Here is a 22237-nt window from a genome sequence, read left to right as displayed (position 1 = left end):
CAGTAGGCTTTATTCAAAATGTCACCTTTAGCCAGTTTTATAATTAAAAAACAAAGCAAAATGCTAGAGAACATAAATGGGAAAAAGACAAATATGGCACTGTAGAAATTTTCATAATGCATTTACTCGCATAATGCGAGTTCCAGTGAATATTTTATTGTGGGTTGCTCTCCTAAACAATCCTCGATGTCTGACCTACCAACAGTTAATGATGCATTAGACAGACAGAAAAAAATAATCTGAATTAGAGAGTGCAATTTGTCAATCTCTCATTCACACTTGGGTGAATTCGGTCGACCCCTTTTAGAGCACACTCGTAACAGTTCAAGTGCAGCAGAGATGCTAATGGACAGATACAGGACAGCCACAGGCAAATGGAGCTGTTTGGTTTGCTGTACATGGAAATGTTGTTTGTTGTCCATTAATTCCTCACATTTATTGCTGGGTGATCTCATGAAAATGTCTAGGCCACAAAAAACAAAGAACTTATATTATGCTTAAAAAACAAAGCCTATTTTAGGACCAATTACATATTTTACTAACTTCATGACATGTTCTACCCACTTCTTGTCAGTTAATTGAAAAACAAATGTTATATCATTTAAATTAAGGAAAATAGTGATTACACATGTTATCATTTGTTGTACTTGATTTGATTTATGCGGATAAAAAAAAAAATCATCATTGTATTACATTCAAGACAATGAGATGTTTCTTTTCATTATGCCAATGAGAATTTGGGATTAAAATGTGCTTAAACAAACAAACAAAAACGTAATGATCCTAAAATAGGCTTTATTTTCTTTATGCAAAAAATCATTTTCTCATTCACATTATTTGTGCTACCCAGAAAAGTAGTGTCCTTTTCCACTTCAAATAATCATTAAATAATAAAAATGCAAAGTATAAAGTGCAATTGAAACAACAGATCAGCAATTGCATATACAGATTTAGATTATCTGTAAAAAAAAAAAAAACTGAGAACAAATTAAGAAACCTGGGAGGAGTGCATGCCCTCCTTATTACAAGTTACAATTCCACGTGTGCCTTTATAAATGATAGAACATAATTTAACTTTGCTCTGGGCTGAAGAAATTAAAGTATAACTGGAATTTAAAGAACAAACAAACAAACAAACCAACAAACAAGAAGTATGCAAGCTGTCTGTATGTGTTTAGTTCAAAAGAAAGTCCCCGTGTGAAATTCAAATGCTTTCACTACTGAGCAACAAACAACAAAGAATGTTTGAACGTAAGAAGTCAGTGCATGTCACTTTCAAACAATGATACACAGCAAAACCCAAAGAAAACAAACTTGCATCAAAAAAAGAAATAAAAACCTATTCCTGACCAAATCAATCATGAACAAAGTTAGGGTGGACTCTTTTATGGAGGAGAAGACACGAGCGATGGGTTCTTTGACCTCTGCGGTGCTGGGAGGGATGAATCAGAAGATGTGTTTGAGATGTTTGATGCCATAGGTCTGGAAGAACACCAGCAAGATAAGAGTCCAGAGCCCCAGAATGAAGCCATCAGGAGGGTGCCAGTCTTTCTGCTTGGGTTTCTGTGAAGAAATATCAGCAACAACTCAGATGAGTCTGTTCTGTATCATGAACAACTGAATTTCATTTGCTCTTGATGTATGAAGTAAACATATGGTAAACTGTCAAACAATGTCCTCTCCAGAGTTTTCTGAACACATCACAAGGTAATACAGGCTTTACAGAGAGGTTAGGGATGCACAAAACTGCCAACAGTCAATCTTATTACCAACCATAAACCTTTTCAACACTTTAGAAAGTGCTAACAGGAATGCACTGTGAAGAAAGTGAATTTGAGCAAGAAAGTGAATCAAGAAAAAGGAACGGGAAGAAAAAAAGAACTGAAAGAAAAGATTTAAAGAATGAATGAGAGAGAGCAAGCAGGCAAAAACTAAAGAATGAACAGACTAATAAAAAATTAAATGATGATCAAATGAAAGAATGAAAAAAGAGCAAATGAAAAATGTAAGAATTAACAAAAGAGGACACAAAAGATGAAAATAAAAATCAAACAAATGGTAGAATGAATGTGAGCAAAAATGAACAAAACAAAAAAAAATGGAGAAAAAATCATGAAAAAAAGAAAGAACAAGCAAGTAAAAGAAAGAAAGGGAAGAAACTTGAAAAAAAAGGAATTAAAAGAGAGAGACTGTTCAAACATGGAAAAAAGAATGTGTGAATGAGCAAATGAATCAAGAGGAAAAAGTAATGAAAAGAAAGAAAGAAAGAAAGAAAGAAAGAAAGAAAGATCAAGCAAACAGAACAAAGAACATGCAAGCAAATAAATAATCGAATGGAAAAATGGACAAACGAAAAATGAGTGACAGTGGAAAATCAGAATGAAAGAAATAATTGAATTCAGAAAAACACAATAACAAAGAGTACAAAAAGAGAGAAAGAGAGAGCGAGAGCGCGAACGAAAGAAAGAAGGAAAAAGAAAGAAAGAAAAACACAATAACAAAGAGTACAAAAAGAGAGAAAGAGCGAGAGAAAGAAAGAAAGAAAGAAAGAAAGAACGAAAGAAAGAAAGAAAGAAAAACACAATAACAAAGAAGAGTACAAAAAGAGAGAAAGAGCGAGAAAGAAAGAAAGAAAGAAAGAAAGAAAGAGAAAGAAAGAACGAAATAAAGAAAGAAAGAAAGAAAGAAAGAAAGAAAGAAAGAACGAAAGAAAGAACGAAAGAAAGAAAAATACAACAACAAAGGAGAGTACAAAAGGAGAGAAAGAGCGAGAGAAAGAAAGAAACAAAGAACGAGAGAAAGAAAGAAACAAAGAACGACAGAAAGAAAGAAAGAAAGAAAGAAAGAAAGAAAGAAAGAAAGAAAGAAAGAAAGAAAAAGAAAGAAAGAAAAAGAACGAAAGAAACAAAGAACGAAAGACGAAAGAAAGAAAGAAAGAAAGAAAGAAAGAAAGAAAAAGAAACAAAGATCGAAAGAAAGACAGAAAGAAAGAAACAAAGAACGAAAGAAAGAAAGAAAGAAAGATATGCAGACTCACATATGCACAAACACTCACATGCACTTCAGCATCAGGACTCATCCGCCTCACTCATGTTTGCACATTTATAGCTACATCATCACAATGTGTATGAATATTATACATTTAAATCACCCACCATTAAACATGCATCACCAGACGTGCATTTATATGCTAATGCAGACGGAATATTTTACTGAGAAGAAAGATTTAACCTCTAAAAAGAAAGTGCTCATAACTTTTCCAATTCTAATAGAGGGGCTTGTGCAGGCCTTTGCTGCACTGCAGGTGAACATGAGTGAGTGTTTAACAGCAGACCTTCATTATCAACCTGAATACAGCTACAGCCTGAGGCCCGACTCAACAGTGACATACAAATCAGGCGGATGCTCGTATACAGGCTGACCACCAGAGTGCACATAACCTGACTCACGGATGCCTCCAACCTAGTTCTAGTTCAACTAGTCTGTGTTTTCTGAAACCAGTTCCAATGAACATTTGCAAACAGCATCGCAAATGTGGAAGGACAGCTCTGGACCAGTGGTCAATATATAATATACGAATTTAAGTAAACAATTCACCCTGAAAGGAAAATTCTGTAATCGTTTTTCTCATGCTCAGAGAAAGTTTGAAGAATGTACTTGCCACTCTTTTCCATATAATAAAAGAGAATTGGAAAAGGCTTCAAAATGTCAAAAAAAAAAAAAAAAATTACATACACCTTGTGCACTATATTCGAAGACTTTTGAAGTCATAAAATAGCTTTGTGTGATGAACAGAATGAAAATATTTCTGAAAATATTGTCCTCTGCTGTCTGCATCCATTCTAACATGGTATTGTGGGCCAATAAGACAAATAATTGATAAATTCCTAAAGTTCTTAGATTTTCTTAGAAGTTATTTTATAATCCTTTCAGCCTTGCCTTGTCAGAAAAAAAGTCCGGTTATTTTAGGAGACTAACTATAGTGTTATTTTATTATTATTCATATTATAATTTTGTATTCATATTTTAAATTACCTTTTATTTATATATTTTCACGTTTCATTTGTATTTGTTTAATGGTTAGTAATAGTTATATGCTTTTGTCATTTTAATTATTTTTTATTAAATATTATTTAGGTTTCATACATTTTTATTTCAGTTTATTTTTTTTCCAATTAGCAGTTTTAGTGCTTCGTCTTATTTTATGTTTTTACCCAATATTTATATTTATTTCAGCCTAATTTCAATGAACAAACATGTTTACAATAGTTTGTCGACAATAATTACCCTGACATTTTTTTTCATTGCATGCTGCATGCAGGTTGGACCACATGACTTGGTCACATTTTGATTTGGAAAAATATTTCAAACTTAACAAATGTACAAAAATATTTCAAACTACTTCACCGTTTTTCCCCCTCTAAGAAATAATAATACTAGATTATGCCAAACTACTGAATACAGCTTTCTTTAATTTTTAACAATTTCATCCTTTAAATGTGGCTTTCTTTTTCATTATGACCTCAGAACAGTTGTACCTTGCTAACTTTTTATTTTTATTTTTCACATATATTTCTTTTATGTTCAGCACATTCATATGGTGCAAGATGATGTCTCTTGCTGCACCCAATTGTAAGATAGCAATAATGAGTGGCCTTCATCTGCATAATACATTGCATCTGAGTGGAGGACAGCGGAGGAGACGTCCCGAGTGCTGAGGTAGTTAACCTCCACAGCTAAGAGGGGCATGGGAGGGTGAAGACTCCATAAGGGGGCTTCTCACATGGCTGAACACGGACTGATGGATTGACTCTGACAGATTGCTCAGTCTACCTCCGGGAGCAGTCGAGGAACTGAGCTGGAGTTAACTAGAGCCATGCTAATGAGGAAGATGAAGTGAGATTATTCCAAAATTATTTGCACTTGAAAAGTCAGGTTAAAAATTGTTAAGATCATGATGTTGCCACTTTGGAAGGCACTCACAAGTAAGGGACACTTTGATAGTCAGTTATGGGATCAGACATTTTCACCTGGCCAATGATATAATGGGTGAAAAATTTCAGACACTGCAGGAGGAACGCGAGAGACTAGAATATCAAAGAGTCTTGGGGATGGACTCTTTTGATTTGTACCAGGAAGTAACCATCTAGAAACCACCCAGAACACAGCCAACTTATAACAACATGCTAAAATCACCTGAACTGCATAGCATCGGCCACACGGGCTAGGCATTATTGCAAAATAAACCTGGAAAGCATGATTAGGACAGGTCTTTCATCTGATTAGATGTAAAATATATCATTTAGAGATTTTAGGTTAATATTTCAATAATTTAATGGCACATTTGCATTTTCAAGAATCTCTGACATTGGGTAATGGTCACATGACATGCAAGTAAAAAGGCCTATTAAAATATTTATTCTCTTTTTAGTAAATGTTGTGTTCAGTGTTGCATTTTTTGTAATGTATTGTTGTTGTTGTAGTAACTAATTACAAAAATAAAGACAGAAATAAATTATTGTTGTAAATTACCATTCAAAATTAATATTTCATAATTATAATCATTTTATTTTACACCGTGACAATACTAATATTTGTATCTTAAATTCTTCGCATCAAACGTTCAAACTCTCAAGCTTCGAATATTTAAATTCTTCATGCTTTTATTTTGGTGGAATACTGTGGAAATTCAGTAAACTTCTGCCCCAAAAAATGTTGAAAATGATGCAAATGTGTAAATAAAGTGAGCCTAGCGCATATTGCGTTCCCAAATACATGATAAACAAGCAGCACATGCAGAGATGGAGTTTGCTGCATTTACTGTGAGCCGAGTACACCAGATCATCAGCTGCTTGCATGCTTTGAAACACACAGAGCATCAGACTGTGCAACTTTGATTTGATAATTGCACTAAGCTATATGCTGATTATTGTGCAACTTTACATTGGATACAATTAATTATTAGCTTTTCATCAACTCACAAACCCCCTGCAGTTTCCTTACAACCCCCAGTTGGGAAACCCTGATTTATTATGATCCTGCTTATTACATGCTTCCTTACCATATAAATAAATAATTTCACCCAAATCAATATTTCATGTCAGTTTACTTATTTGATTACGTGAGAACAGTGGGTATGCTATGAAAGATGTAGGAGATCACACAAAATGATCTAAGAAGTCTAGAACGCTTGATTCTGATTCTCTGACACAGGTTTCAGGAACTGTTGTATTTCCAGATCTGGGCCGCATTGCAGTTCCATTTCACTTTGCCAAATAATATATGATATTTCATAGAGCTGTATAGTCTACCACAGCAAAAGACACAAGGAAAACAATGATATTAGCCAAAGCAAACTCACAAACAACACAGAACCTTGTTGTCAGTAACACCCTTCTGCTTAATCACGTGCCCATATTATATTATGAATAATTCAATGATCTGTTGTCAATTATTTCACAGAGTGCAGCGGTTGACCAATTAGAATCGAGACTTGATAAACTACTACTAAATATTGTAGAAACTACATTTTCTGTAAAATTTCTTTGCAACGATTTGTATCGTAAAAAGCGCTATACAAATAAACTTGAATTGAATTGAACTTGAGAATCGGAGACCTAAGGAATGTGAAATTACTATTGCAAAAAATGTTACCGTACTGCATAAGAATGGTAAAATAATCAAATTTTGTTGAAAACAACAAAATACAGCTGTATGTTTCTGTAGCAGTATCTAAATGTTTTTATTTTTAAAAATATTCCACTTATTTCAATAACAACTGATCACTAATTATGCCAATCACTATGATGTGCTTGTTTTGAGGGTGAGAAAAACAACTTTCACCATTGTATGTGCTAACTAGACTTCTTCCAATCTATCAAGATTATTGTGACTACAACGTAAAATACATACTGGTTTCCATGGAGATTAAGACCTCTGTATCCATATCTGCGGAATCTGTATTTTACTTGAGGTCTGTTAAAACTGAATACTTTTTACTCTGTTACAATTTCATGTGAACTCCAAACTACAAATTACATACTGTATGCCATCATGACTTTCCTCAATTATTTAAAAATAAAAAATAGTATTTTTCTTAATCCTAATGTGACTAACAATCCAATTATTCAGGCCGACATGTTCATTTTTGGGTGAACTAACCCTTTCAGACAGACTTTTTAAAATATATAATAACCATTGCTGTAGATGGATGAACTTGAGATAAGTGGAGGATAACTGGATACTGGTTTACTTTAACATTTGATTTGTCCTGAAGCTTGTTTTCACCCTTGAATAAAAAATTAAAAAAGGTAATTGCGACTTTTTATCCCACAATTCTGACTTTTTTCTCATAATTGCAAGTTTACATCTCACAATTCTGACTTTTTTTCCTCAGAACTGTGTGATTAAAAACTCGCAATTGTGAGTTGCAAAGTCAGAATTGTATGATATAAACTTGCAACTGCGCGTTATAAAGTCAGAATTACAAGATATAAACTCACAATTGCAAGTTTAGGCTATATCTCACAATTCTGAGAAAAGAAATCAGAATCGTTGGATATTAACTGGCAAATGCAAAAAAAAAAAATATATATATATGAGTTTATTATATCTCAGTACTTTTAAGGCCTCTGGATATTAAAGGGTTAGTTCACCCAAAAATGAAAATTCTGTCATTAATTACTCACCCTCGTGTTGTTCCAAACCCGTAAGACCTTCGTTCATCTTCGGAACACAATTTAAGATATTTTTTATGAAATCTGAGGGCTCTCTGACCCTCCCATAGACAGCAAGGTAACTACCACGTTCAAGGTACAGAAAAGTACCAAGATGATCGACAAAGCAGTCCGTGTGACATCAGGGGTTCAACTGTAAAGTTACGAAGCTACGAGAATACTTTTTTGTACAAAGAAAACAAAAATAACAACTTTATTCCACATTTTCGTCTCTACTGCATCACTTGTGGACGCGCGTTCACGATAGTATCATGACACGAGCGTGTGGCAGCGCTGATCCAGATCCAGCGTAATGACATCACCTTGAACGTGGTAGTTACCTTGCTGTCTATGGGAGGGTCAGAGAGCCCTCAGATTTCATCAAAAATATCTTAAATTGTGTTCCGAAGATGAACGAAGGTCTTACGGGTTTGGAACAACACGAGGGTGAGTAATTAATGACAGAATTTTCGGTAACACTTTACTTGAAGGGGTGTGCATAAGACTGACATGACACCTTCATAATCATGACATGACACATGTCATGAATATGAAGGAGGTTTTATGCATGTTTATGACAACTGTCATTAAGTGTCATTCGCTCAGTTATGTCATTTTTAATGCAAATATGACATTATTTGACCTAACCCTACCCTTACCCTTACCCCTAACCATAGCCCATAACAAAGACATCTCAAACAATGTCATCTTTGCATTAAAAATTACATAACTGAGCGAATGACACTTAATGACAGTTGTCATAAACATGCATAAAAAACGTGTCATGTCAGTCTTATGCACACCCCTTCAAGTAAAGTGTAACCGAATTTTCATTTTTGGGTGAACTAACCCTTTAAGTAGAACACACCTAGAAGCTTGAAGGTTTGGATCATAAACAAACTGGTGAAAAATTTAGAAATTCTTCTTCAGCATTTCGGCGTAAGACAGAAAGTCATTCAAGTTTAGAATGGCATTAGGGGTGAGTAAATGACACAATTTTCATTTCTGGGTGAACTATCCCTTTAAGTTCTCTGATAAATCATACTTTGTGCATTGCAATCGTACTGCATTCTGCTGGAATGGAAACTCTGCTATCAAACCTCATGCTATTCATTGAGGAAATTATTTTCAGTTTGACTGGTTCACAAGCCAGCCAAAAAAGGACAAAAGGAGTACAGCAATGCATCCTCCTCCTTCAGCTTTGATTCCCTAAAGCCATAGCACTGAAGCATCAAACTGTCAAGCCAACAAATAACTATTCAAAGCTGAAGACAAGCCTTCTCAGAGCAAAAATCATCACAACAAGCCGAGTAATTGAGTTTGGAGAAAAGCACCTTCAGCTGAGTACTCTGTGATTAGTCTCTGACATTTAAAGCCTGATTTAGAAGCGAGAACGATCGCTGCACAAAGGGGATAACCTCATCCTCAGCAGGAGATAGACGAGTTGACGCAGAAGACAGCACGACTAACAAGTGCTCTTGAAAGAAAAGACGAGGTTACAGTCCAGTGTTCCCACTGCTATGACCTCAGACACTGACTAGATTTGTTAAATACATTAAACATGGGGGATTTCACAAAGAATGAATTGTGGCCGCTTGTAGAACTGTTTATTTGCATTTGCAGTCTGCACTGTTTTAGCAGCCAATTCATTAAAAGAATTACACTTCTGGTGTTTGGAATAATAACAATTTTTTAATCTTTTTAAATTAAAGCAGTCTCTTATGCCCACCAAGACAAGTCACCAAGTTTGATAAAAAACAGATAGCTGAAAAGCTGTAGTATTACACTCTAAAAAGTGCTGGGTTAAATACAACCCAGTGCTGGGTAAAATAGGGACAAACCCAGCAATTGGGTTGTTTTGACCCAGCAGTTGGGTTACTACCCAGAAAGTTGGGTTAAACATTTAACCCAACCGCTGGGTCAAAACAGACCAATTGCTGGGTTTGTCCCTATTTTACCCAGCACTGGGTTGTATTTACAACCCAATTGCTGGGTTTGTCCCTATTTTACCCAGCACTGGGTTGTATTTAACCCAGCATTTTTTAGAGTGTATGAAATATTATTTTCTATTTTAGCATATTTTAAAATGTCATTTATTCCTGCGATCAAAGCTGAATTTTCAGCATCATTACTCCAGTCTTCAGTGTCACTTGATCCTTCAGAAAAGATTCTAATATGGTGATTTGTTGCTCAAGAAACATTTCTTATTATTATCAATGTTGAAAACAGCTGGACCGCTTAATATTTTTATGGTAACCGTAATACACTACAAAAGTTCAAAACTTCAAATGTTTGGTGTATGATTTAAAAAAATAAATTAATTAAAACATATTCAACAAGGACACGTTAAATTAATCAAAAGTGACAGTAAAGACAATAATGCTACAAGATTACTTTTTTGAATAAATATTGTTCTTTTGAAAAAAAAAAAAAAGATTATCACGGTTTCCAAAAACAAAACAAAACAAAAAGCAGAAACAGTTTTCAACATAAATAATAATAAGAACCGTTATTAATAATTAAACACCAATAATAATGAATTATAACTGAGCACCAAATAAGTATGCTAGAATGATCATGTGATCATGCGGATCATGTGAAGACTAGAGTAATGGCCACTCAAAATTCAGCTTTACCATCACAAGAATAAATTATATTTTAAAACACATTAAAACAGAAAACAGTTCTTTTAAATTGTAACAACATTTCAGAATATTACTGTTTTTACTATTTTTCATCAAATAAAGGCACCCTTGGTGAGCATAAAAGACTTCCTTCATTATTTCAAACTTTTGACTGGAAGTGTAAGTCAGTTACCAAACTTAAAATTCAGTTTAAGCCATAATTCTTCATCTCACAGGCTGCTTCTGAGTGCTCAGTTGTAGAGGATGCCGCAGATTACTGTAATCTGGCAAACTTCACTGAGACTGTACAGCATCGCTTTACCACTGTGCTCCAGGGACAGGAATATTTATGCTAAAAACAATGAAAATGACTTAAATGAACTATGTCTGGTGCACAAATAGTGCTTGGTTAAACTGGATTGCGAGTGATTAGTTATGATGATTCAGATGTTACTGCGTGCAAAGGTGATTTAACAATTCAGTGAATTCGGCCCATAGGCTCAAAGAAACTGAAAATATAATTATTCATCATTAGTGTATATTGCTTAGGCTATCTTAAATAATTCTATGGTCTTCTGAAATGCTCTTTTAATGTGTCCATCTTAAGAGTTATTTAACTGAACTTTGATCATTAAACTTATTTTTAATCTAAGAAGAGATCTTAAACTATTATATGAAAGCTTTAAACTGATGTTGGCTTGCAAAGAATTACTTTAAAGTAAAAATGTGATGAATAACTGATCAGGGAAAGTACAAAACAATAATCCTTTGGCCAGCAGAAAGCATGATTAGAAACAAAAATGAAAGAAATTAAATGACGTATTAACTTACAGTAATTAAGTATTTCTAAATTTACATTACAATACCCAAGTTACTTCTTTCAAAAAAGTAATTGTTTTATATTTATTTACAAATACAATTGAAAAAACAGTCCCATTAATGTAGTCATAGTGAGAAAACAAAATTTTACCATTACGTATAGAATTACTAAAATGACGATTTTAACAATACAAGAACATGAAATACAAGAAAATGTTTAAAAGTAACACTACCCATTAGTGGGTGAATAAACTTTAAAGGGCCCTTGAAAGTCTTTATACCACGTGACACAAAGTAACGAGTCTTTGACTTGATAAAAAAGATGTCCATTTAGCATTCTCTTATAACACTAAAACACTTTCTCTTTGAAACAGAGCAAGAAAAGCACCTTCATTATCTGTGACGAGTGGCCACAAGACAATCTGACCTGAATACCACATGCTTATTTTTTGAGCATTACATTTATTCAGTTTTTTCCTGTTTTCACGAAACAGTCCCTGCATCACACCACTGCACATTTGCATTAAATCCTGCTATCAGTCTCTATGGCATCCTGATCCCTAGTAATGTCTTGGTATTTTTATTTATTTATTTTTTATAGATTTTAGAAATCGCTTAGACTAAAACTACAGAAAGTTACACACCAAAGTTAATTACAGACATCATGTCTTAACTGCAACAATGTAAATGTTTTGGCCAGAAGTACTTTATCTGCCCAAACTATATTTTTCCGACATGACAAAATGACAGCCAATCAAAAAATTATTTAATGTTTAATAATCAACTGTGGATCATGATTTTGACCCATAAGATTTCAGTGAGTGGGTCCCCTTATAGAAAAACCACATTAATTTCCCATGTTTTCCATATGTGATTTTAACATGTACATTTCATATATGTGTAGTTTTCATGTTAAACATTCATGAAATGCATGTAGTGCATGTAAGGTTTACTCAGCACAACGCCACAGAAACTAAGCGAGTAACAAAATGTCCAAAACTTGCTGTTTCTCATGGTTGCAGCTGGATAGGACAAAAAGTAGCTTTCATTGCATCATGCCTGGTTAGAATACTGTGTTAGGGGCATGAGCATTAGTAATAGTGAGGCTTACCTTAGCCAGTATCACTAATAACATGTAACAGAGCAGAACTGGCCCAGAGCTGGTTTGAAATGGCAAATAAAGAACTGATTTTAAAAATATATATATTTCACCAGTAGGTTCATCTGAGATCATTGCGTTTGGTTTTCAGATGGAATAATTTCAAATGCTTGGACATTTTGTCCAGAAGTAATATTTTAACAAAGGAATCAGTAGAGACTCTCTGCTCAACATTTTCACTAATACAAATTGATGAAGAGAAAGAAAGAGATGGATATAGAGAGATCAAAGGTTCTGATGTAGTCTGCGTGAGTCCAGCACGCAGTGGGAGGGAACGTCCAATCATCAGATTCCAGACTGAACGAATGCTAGAGAGACTCATCCAGCTACATATCGCCTGCATTACCCCACTGAATAGAACATTCACATATTTATGAATGTCATTTGCAAAGCTCTGTTGTGACAGTACAACAGTTTTTAAAACTAAAATTTTAATTTTAATTTTTAAAATTTATGGTAAAAAACCGGCAGCTGTGGTTGCCTGAATTTTACCGTAAAAAAAATACGGTAGCAAAAACGGTATACTACCGTGAAATTAATGTCCAATACATGTAATGTCCAATACAGTTTTTCACCGTATATAGTAGGGGAATTTACCGTTAACCATTTAACAGGTTTTTACTGTAGCATTTTTACAGTCTTTTACTGTTAAATTCACGGTCATTTTTTACAGTGTAGTCCTCCAGATGATTTCTTAAACCCACTGGGGTTTGGACAGCAAAACCACTGTATCAAAAAGTGACAGGTGTTCCTTCAGTCACATTTGAATATGACAATCCCTGTATCACATTCTGGAAAATATTCAGAAGTATCAAAGACAAAGGAATACTGAAATATGTCCTTGATTTAAGCAGAAATTTAGGAGAAGTAGTCAGTGTCCACCTCTAACATTTGGTTCATTCCAAGTTGTTTTGTCAGGATTTTGGCTGATATGTCAAATCTGGAAATAAATTCAAACCTCTCTAAGGCCAGAAACATTAGACAAATGCCAGAACAAGAATATGGTGATTAAAAAAATTATCTTGTGTAAATTCTATGCAAATAGCACTCGCAAGTAAACTACAGTATAGTAGGGAGAGCACAGCAAATATAATTTTTGCATTTAATAACGCAAAAGCATAGTGATATAAATGTACATTCATACAAAATTTAAAAAGAAGCAAGTTCAAGACTCTCATTTTAATAATAAAATACATCATTTTAATTATAATTATAAATAATTATAATTATAATTAAATAAGATCACTTAATAAATTAATAAATGAGATTAAATCCATAGCATATGTCTGGATTATTTTACAAATTATTTAAGTACTGCAGGTTTGCATAAAATTCTGTGTTTGCATTTCTTAGTTTTTTTGTTTTTTTTTATCCCTTTTGATGAATATCTGTTCTTTATACGAGTGACATGATTAATCAGCAATGTTGCAGCAAACAACATCTGACTGGTGTCTATATTTCAGCAGCACTCACATACATTTTACTATGAGTGTAATACAAAACTTTCCACAAACAATTTTTTTTACTTAAAATGAATGACTACGGTAAAACAAGTTATCACTATTATTTTAATCTTCTGACTAGTTTTATTTAACAAAAAAAAAAGTAATTGAATGAATGTAAATGAAAAAAAAAAGAAAAACTGTTACTTAGATGATTGATTTGTTTAGGACATGTTTCAGTATAATAATAGTTGCACACCAAAACATTTCACAGCATAAATATTTGTCCAAATTAAAAGAGCTCAGGGAATAATGATTTTGAACTCTGGTGACAAACAAAACTTGAGCACCCTGACCCTCTCTCAGATCCCATGTTTCCACTGACTTGAGAGCTGTATAACACATAGCTGACTATGTTACCAATTATGGTGCACTGCTGTCATTGTTTAGAAGTCTTACTCCTAATTTTCAGGTCTTATTTGTACATCAATACATTGCACTTCCTGAATGAGGCCCCAAGTGTTTCCTCTACGATGCTACATGAATCTTTGCAGTACAACATAGTGCTGCGATCTTTCAACAAATTGGTGCACCTCTTTTGAATCAAATACATAGTTCAGCTGGTAATGGGTTTCAGTAAGAAAGCTGTTAAACCCTCAGCCTGCTGTTTTCCAACCATTTCCTCATTTACACTTGCCAACAACATTTGACTACAGTCTTACCTGATGAATAATTTCAGCCACTGGGAGTTGGTCCACATATGTCAACGATTCGATTTGTATATCGCCGCTTCCAGACCTGAGAAAAAAACATGGAGAGATAACAGTCTTCACAGCAGACAAAACAGGTCCTTTTTTTAAATGTAATGTTTTCAAACTTCGCCTAAGGTGAAAACGAAACAAATTACTTGTTATGTGTCCTGTAAAATTGAAGCACCCTCTAATCTAGCTACATTACTATGCAGTGGGCAGAAGAAGCCAAAGCCTCACGAACGTGCAGCCATCCCCTACGCAACTGCCCACAGTCTGTTAGTTTGAGAGGTGGGATGATGTTTTGGCCCTCATGTAGGCCAGTAAAGCTCAGGAAAAGACGAAAGAGTTGGCTTCAGCCCGTCTATCTGCGACTTCATACATGAGTGGCTGCTGAAATAAAATTCAGTATGCAGCTCTCAATTCCACACAACAACTGACTGAGACCGAGTGTGATCTGGAGTGGAAGGTACCAAAACAAAAACAATTGTCCTTGATAATGAATGGAGGGAAGAAAAGATGAAAATGGTAGAAAACCCCCCATGAAATCTCATTGGACTACATTATTTGTGGCATCTATAATTTCTCTCTGTATGATATGTATCTGTATATTTCGCTCAAGGAAAACATGCATCAAGAGTTAGTTGAAGCAACACTATTATACAGCTTGCAGGACAAATAAAATGAATCAAGCATTTTAAAATATTTGTTGCGTGATGTGGGGGTGGTGATTGACAGGTAATTTTAGAGGTGTCTTTGCAATTCACAGAACAAACAGCAAACAAACTGAAAAGTGTTTGCATGTAGAATGAGGACTGGAGGTTAACAAAACGACTGTAGTGCAGATATATGTTAGAGACCGGAGGCAATTGGTAATCTATAGTTGGGCACAGCATTTCACACGACAAATCATTCCTGTATTTCAATGAGCGGCCTGGGCAGCCAATTCACGGCCCACCGGGATGAGGCTTTTTCTGTTAGTTGACAAAATGGCCTGTCATTCTAGCCATGTGTATAGCATAGGCACATTGAACCACTTTTGGTTTCAGTTCAAATGGCTAGACTTGAATTACTGCAAAACGGAAAAGCAACAAGAACACAGCTAGATTATTTACTGTGTGCCTGTCGGCTACAACATCTGCACTCGAGCAAATGGAACAGCAATAAAAACACTGCAGTAGCAATGAAACAAATCATTTTTCACTGTTTCATACTGACAAGTAGTAATATAGACAACATTTTTTAATTTACATTTTCAGAAGAAATTGTGAGTGGTGTTTACCCATGCAAAACTCCACATTGCCAGCAATGAGCTTCCTAATATGTTCTGAATTGGTTTTAGCATGCTGCTATGCGGCAGATAGGACATTTTTAGTGGTTGTTTTGTGGTTTCTTACTTGGCCAAGTCAAAAGAGCCCACCTTTTTTATAATATTCTGATCCCAAGATCTATATGCATCCCAATATCTCAGAATCAGCCTTCAAATTCTTGTTGAGAATCTCCTCAACAAACCGCACAGTTCAAGGTGTAATTCATGTATGTAATACAAATGATGCAGGACAAGTTATTCAACAAAATGTAATACTTAAGCCTAATTACACAGACAACAATTACTGTCACTGGAGGTTGCAGAGTATCTGTGGGGTTGCTACTTGACTCCATTATCCGACTGTATTACTTCCATTGGTTGTTGCTACATTACACTGCATTTGCATAAAAGCCCAGACACATCAAACTGACAAAAAAGAACGTCACCTCACATTGCCTGCCTTTTGGCCAGAAAGGTGTGCTTCAACAGACCGCAAAGTCATCGGCCAACAAGCACATATGTTCTGTGCCTGTGTGAGCGCAAATTACTCTCCATACCAGCAGGTGGCAGTAGTCTGTATTCATAATTCAAAAAGAGAAACCAGAAGACTTGCACTGCATCCGAAATCGAATACTTCCCTACTTTATAGTGTGCGGAAAACAGTACGCCAAAAGAGTATTATTTCCGAATTCATAGTATTCGAAAAACAGTAGCCGAAATGTACCCGGATGATCTACTACTTCCACCCGGATTCTGAAGTGCACATGCGATGGACACTTTACTATCCCATGAGGACACGGCAGAGGTTTTATGAATGGCAGTGAAGCGACACAACTGACACTGGCAGGTCATGTGATAGTAACAACATGGTGGATGTATGTATTAGGGCTGCACAATTAATCAAATTTCTAATAGCGATTACAATTATTCTGCGTGCTTAAGATGCGTTTTCTTATTTCTACATGTTATCTTAAGGGTTTTTCCCATTATTTTAATTTTAGTATAACATTATAATACCATTCATATTTTTACTTTTTTATCATTTAAAGAAGAAACCAATCTGATGTATAGTTGACATTTGAGACTTAATACTATAGAAAAGCTCAGTTAGAGTGTTTTCAGCTTGTTTATTTTCATATAAAAATACGGCATGCAGTTGCATCAAACAATGGTATAAACATCATTCAATGTAAATTGTAATAATCGTAATTAATAATCGCAATTACAATTTCAAGGGAATAATCAACAATTACGATTTTTGTCATAATCGTGCAGTCCTAGTACGTGTCCGAAATGTCATTCATACTGCCCATATTCATACTATACAGAACATAATATTTTAAGTAAGTTCAAACTCAGTACGTGATTTCGGACCAATTCAACATGCTCAATAAAAAAAAAAAAAAAACGCAGACTGGAGTTCGACTAGTGCCAAAAACTAGGCCAACAGAGCCTCATCAATGGCCCTACATTGGCCAACGGACGATCATCAGATTGGTGTGTCACGGCCATAAAAGTCTTCATGAAATCAAAACTGACCTAATTTTACTTGGCGCACATTACTACTCACGCAGTGAACAATTAATCAGTTAATCAAAGTTAATCCACAAATGTTTGTCTGCATAATGTTTAGTCCAAATCTGAAAATTTACTTCCCCTCTGGAATGGCATTTCTCTTTTGACGTCAGTTTGAGAGCTTAACCTCACCGCTCCAACCGTCAGTCTGCTGCAAAATAGAGATGGCGAGGAGGTGCACTAAAATCAAACTCCACCCTCTGTTTTATTCATTCAGTATTCTGTTTCACTCTGAAGTACATCACAATACTGAAGCAAAGTCGGTCTCGACTTCTGGTTCATGTGGACTTTAAAGTGGAGCTCTGCTTTGTTGCATCACCAACAGTCGTTCTTGCATATGCCATTGGAAATTGCCAACTCTCATTGAAAACTAACTAGACTTCCTGTCGATTTGCCACTGTAAATTGTTGTTAGTCTGAACGCACCTACATATTTTTGTTAAAAACATTAAGCATGAGCATTACTAATAATACTTGCCTTAGCAAACACCACTAATAAGTTCTTGAAGCATTTTGGGAAATATGAGGCAATGCAGCTAATAAACCATTTAAAGAGACTCAAAATTATTCCACATCCATAACTGCAATTTCGCAACTGTTATACAGGATAAACTTTGAATCAAAGAGTTTTGGTAAATTTATAAGAAAACCCATCAGAAGGTGTCTAGAGAGGGTGAGTGTGTACTGAGAGTAAACTTTCATTTCCTTTATGCCCACGCCGCACCTCCTGATTTATTTTTCATTTCGTAACATCACCTGACATTTAATTACTTTGAGACTTGAGACCTGCTCTAGGCAGTCAACATCATCACCCTGGGCAAACCTGAATTACAATACAGTCTCGTAAAGAGTGGGCACGTATTATAAAGACGAGTGGGGAGTCTATTAAACCGTCCTCTTCTGTAAAACTGAATTTACCTAATGGAAGCCCTCTGATACAGCAGCAGAGACTGCGGAGGAATGGAGGTGGAAAACAGGATGGCTAGAATGATTTAGTGTTGTAACGCCTCTACTGTCATGTTTAGAGAGACATCTCATAGAGGGGGAGAATAAGAGTTGCGTTGCTTTTAAACACACTGGAGAACATGACGTTCTGCTATGCTGAAACCTAAAGGGATAATTCACCCAAAAAGGAATACTCTGTCATCATTTACTCACCCTCATGTCGTTCCAATCCAGTAGGGCTATGCAATATATCGAAATGATCGAAATATCGCAAATGTACATATCGCAATATGCATATTGCTACAGCTTATGACATTTTTATGTAATGCTAGAGTAAAACACTACCGTTCACTTTCAGAAGTTGTTGTAGGGGTGCTTCTCACAAACACAAGGAATTTGTTGTGGTTTTACAGGAGCTCTTGATACATACATACATACATACATACATACAAATAATCCTATATATTATATATGACACAAGATAGTTATAGAAGTTCACAAAACTGACTCAGCAACAGCTGAGTAAAACTGTTTCATCTGAGCATGTGGCACTTTAAGCATTATCGTATCGCATATCGAATATCGCATAATTTAATGAGTTATCGCATATCGCATTTTTCTTCAATATCGCACAGCCCTACAATCCAGTATGACCTTTTTTTCAGAGGAACAAACATTTTTGGAAGACTACACCTGCTACTTTTTTTTTTTAAATATAATTTGATGCTGGGGTTCAACTGAATTGACTAGAAATGAATAATGACACTAGTGTCTTGTGTAGTTGAACTGAACTTGTTTCACAACTGATTAACTCTGCAACATTGACCTAAATTGAACTAAATTGAATCAACATTGGACTAAATTGAGCTGCATTACACTACTTCACTATAAAAAGTGAACCTGGGGCTGTCAAATTTTATTACAATAGCTTTGTGTGAGGAAAAGACTGAAATTATCTATTAAAATGTTGGTAACACTTTACAATAAGGTTCATTAGTTAACATTAGTTAACTACTTTAGTTAACACGAACTAAGAATGAACAATACTTCTACAGCATTTATTAATCTTAGTTAATGCTAATTTCAACCTTTACTAATGCATTAATAAAATCAAAAGTTGTGCTTGTTAACATTTGTTAACACACTGTGAATTAGCATGACCTAACAATGAGCAACTGTATTTAACTAACATTAACAAAGATTAATAAATATTGTAATAAATGTATTGTTGATTGTTTGTTCATGTTAGTTAATACATTAACTAACATTAACAAATGGAACCTTATTGTAAAGTGTTACCAAAATGTTTTTCAGTATGCAATTTACAGGTGTGAATGAGTCATTCTTTTGAGAATGGTTCACAAAACTGTTAAGATTTTTAAAATGTTTTTGAAAAGTCTCTTATGCTCAACAAGACTTCATCTATTTTGTCAAAAATACAGTAAAAACTGTAATATTGTGAAATATTATTACAATTTACAATTACAATTCAAAAGAACTGTTTTTGATTTGTATATATTTCAGAATGTAATTTATTCCTGTGATGCAAAGCTGATTTTTCAGCAGCAAATCAATATAATATGCTGATTTGGTGCTCAGTTCTAATCAATTATTATTGCTGCTCATTTATTAATAATGGTTCTTATTATTATCAATATTGAAAAGAGTTTTTGCTGATTAATATTTTTGTGGAAACTGTGAAATATTTTCAGGATTCTTTGATGAATCGAAAGTTCAATGAACTGCATTTATTTGAAATAGAAATCTTTTGAAGATTAAAAATGTATTTACCGTTTATCGATTTAATGCATTTTTTCTTCTTCTTTTTTTATAATTTTTTAAAAATCTTACTTAACCTAACATTTTGAATGGTAGTGTATAATGGTTTCCAGCTGGAAAACATTTTGAGCATTGATAATTATAAGAAATGTTTCATGAGAAGCAAACTACAATAATAGAATGATTTTGATTTGAATGATTTGAAAGATCATGTGACACTGAAGACTAGAGTAATGGCTGCCGAAAAATCAGCTTTGCCATCACAGAATTAAATGACAATTTAAAATATTAAAATACAAAACGGTTATTTTGGTCAAATAAACGCAGCCTTGGTGAGCATATGAGACTTCTTTCAAAAACATTTAAAAAATCTTAATTATTCCAAACTTTTGACCAGTAGTGAATATATAAATACTGCATCACCCTTATAATACTTTCAAGGCATGATACTCTTTGGAAACCTGAAATCTGTGTTTCATAGAAGAAAGAAAGTCAAAGCTGGTAATCAAAGAAGGTTAAGTGAAAGCTGTCCACCCCTAATGGCATGCGGGCACGTTGTTTCCACATGACAGACATGCGTTGCTCCAGAAGTGACACAACTAGTCCATACTGTCACAGGCCCAGACAGAGTGAGCAAGGTGACCAGGCATTAGAGAGTGGACACATGTCCTTGTCAAGGCAGTCTGATGGTAGAAGACAGCGGGGACATCAGCCATGCATGACAGCTGTAAGACAGCGAGAGACAGGGGACAGAGACCTCCCCTCAGGTGCATATGCTGCCATTTCAGCCACAGATGTGCTAGTATAGTGAGTCATGACAGCCTGTGACAGTGGGGAAAGAGAGGATACTTCCACTTCCCAAAGCAACAGTCACCATTAGAAACTAGCACTGGTTGACAGTGCTATGCTCTGGTCCCCTCCCTGCTTACCATGGTGATGAAATACATAGCAGACTGTCATCACTCAATGGCTGGATGTCTAAGTGGTGCCCGCAGAATAACATAGGTTTCATAGACAATTGGACGAGTTTTTGGGGCAGACCTGACCTGTTGAAAAGAGATGGTCTTCATCCCTCCTGGGGTGGTGCCGCTCTTCTCTCTAGAAATATGGCACATAGTCTTAGAGTTTGTACTTGACTAACTGGGGCCCAGGTCAGGAAGCAGACAGACTGGCTAAACCGACCGTCTGCTAGCCACCTCACGTCACAGAAATCAGTTAATTCTCAGCACATATGGCGCTTCTCCACTGCATGGTACGGCACGGTATGGTTCGGTACAGTTCACTTTTGGGGGGTTTTCCACTGGGTACAGTACCTTGCTGATCACTGATTGGCCGGAGAGAATCGTCACTACCTGCGTCACTGAACTTGCGACATGAGACACAACAGACCCGCTAGATTTAAATCTGCACAGCCAGCAAAGGATCGAATGCAACTGTTCTGAATGAGCACACCTTTTTTTAACAACGAAAAAATGGCTGTTTCGTCGTCTGTTGAGGAAGTACAGACGTTCCTCTCGTTGATAGCAGAGGTGGCCTATTTAAGCGTGCCCCATTTGTTCACCTGTGTTCAGTCTTGAGCCTACTACGCCTGTGTTTCCTCACCACCTAAGCTAGTTTATTGAGATTTTGGATTTTGCCTTTTGCTCGTCTTTTATTTTTTGCATTTTTCTATGGAAGCACGGCTCCCTTTTTTGTTGTACTTTTGAACTTGGACTTCTCCAGTAAAGCTTTTGTTCAGTTATCTAAGTCTCTCTGTTATTCTTCTGCCCTTGGACCCCTCTGTCGACTGTCATCCACGATAGCACAGTGGTACAGGAGACAGCTCGGTTGCCTAGCGGGCCCGAGTTCAATTCCCGCCTCAGACACCCATCACACATAGAGACTCTTTCACCTAGATATCAACATGAGCCGCGTCCAAAAGGTAAAGGGGGAGGGGTTGCTACAATTTATAACAATATTTTCAGTATTTCTCAGAGGGCGGGCTTTAACTCGTTTGAAGTAATGGTGCTTCAAATAACATTATCCAGAAAAACAAGTGTTAATGATAAATCCCTGTGATGTTTGTACTGGCTACTGTATACAGGCCACCAGGGCACCATACAGACTTTATTAAAGAATTTGC

The 22237-nt window shown here is 35.4% G+C and overlaps 1 protein-coding gene across 1 annotated transcript in view; it reads right to left on the bottom strand.

Moving 5' to 3' along the window:
* Positions 1 to 22237, bottom strand: part of LOC107703242 (GPI-anchor transamidase) — a 46323-nt gene continuing 24086 nt past the window's right edge. The window contains exons 10-11 of the mRNA XM_016505790.1: positions 14482 to 14557; positions 1 to 1563 (exon numbers count right to left, since the gene is read on the bottom strand). Of these exons, the coding sequence (XP_016361276.1) occupies positions 1447 to 1563; positions 14482 to 14557 (193 nt within the window). The 3' untranslated portion in view covers positions 1 to 1446. The remainder of the gene's footprint in view (positions 1564 to 14481; positions 14558 to 22237) is intronic.

Source organism: Sinocyclocheilus anshuiensis, unplaced genomic scaffold, assembly GCF_001515605.1.
Source record: "Sinocyclocheilus anshuiensis isolate Anshui unplaced genomic scaffold, SAMN03320099.WGS_v1.1 scaffold542, whole genome shotgun sequence".
Classification (NCBI taxonomy): domain Eukaryota; kingdom Metazoa; phylum Chordata; class Actinopteri; order Cypriniformes; family Cyprinidae; genus Sinocyclocheilus; species Sinocyclocheilus anshuiensis.
The sequence above is the reverse complement of the archived record's forward strand: the minus strand, read 5'-3'. Positions and strand labels throughout refer to the sequence as shown.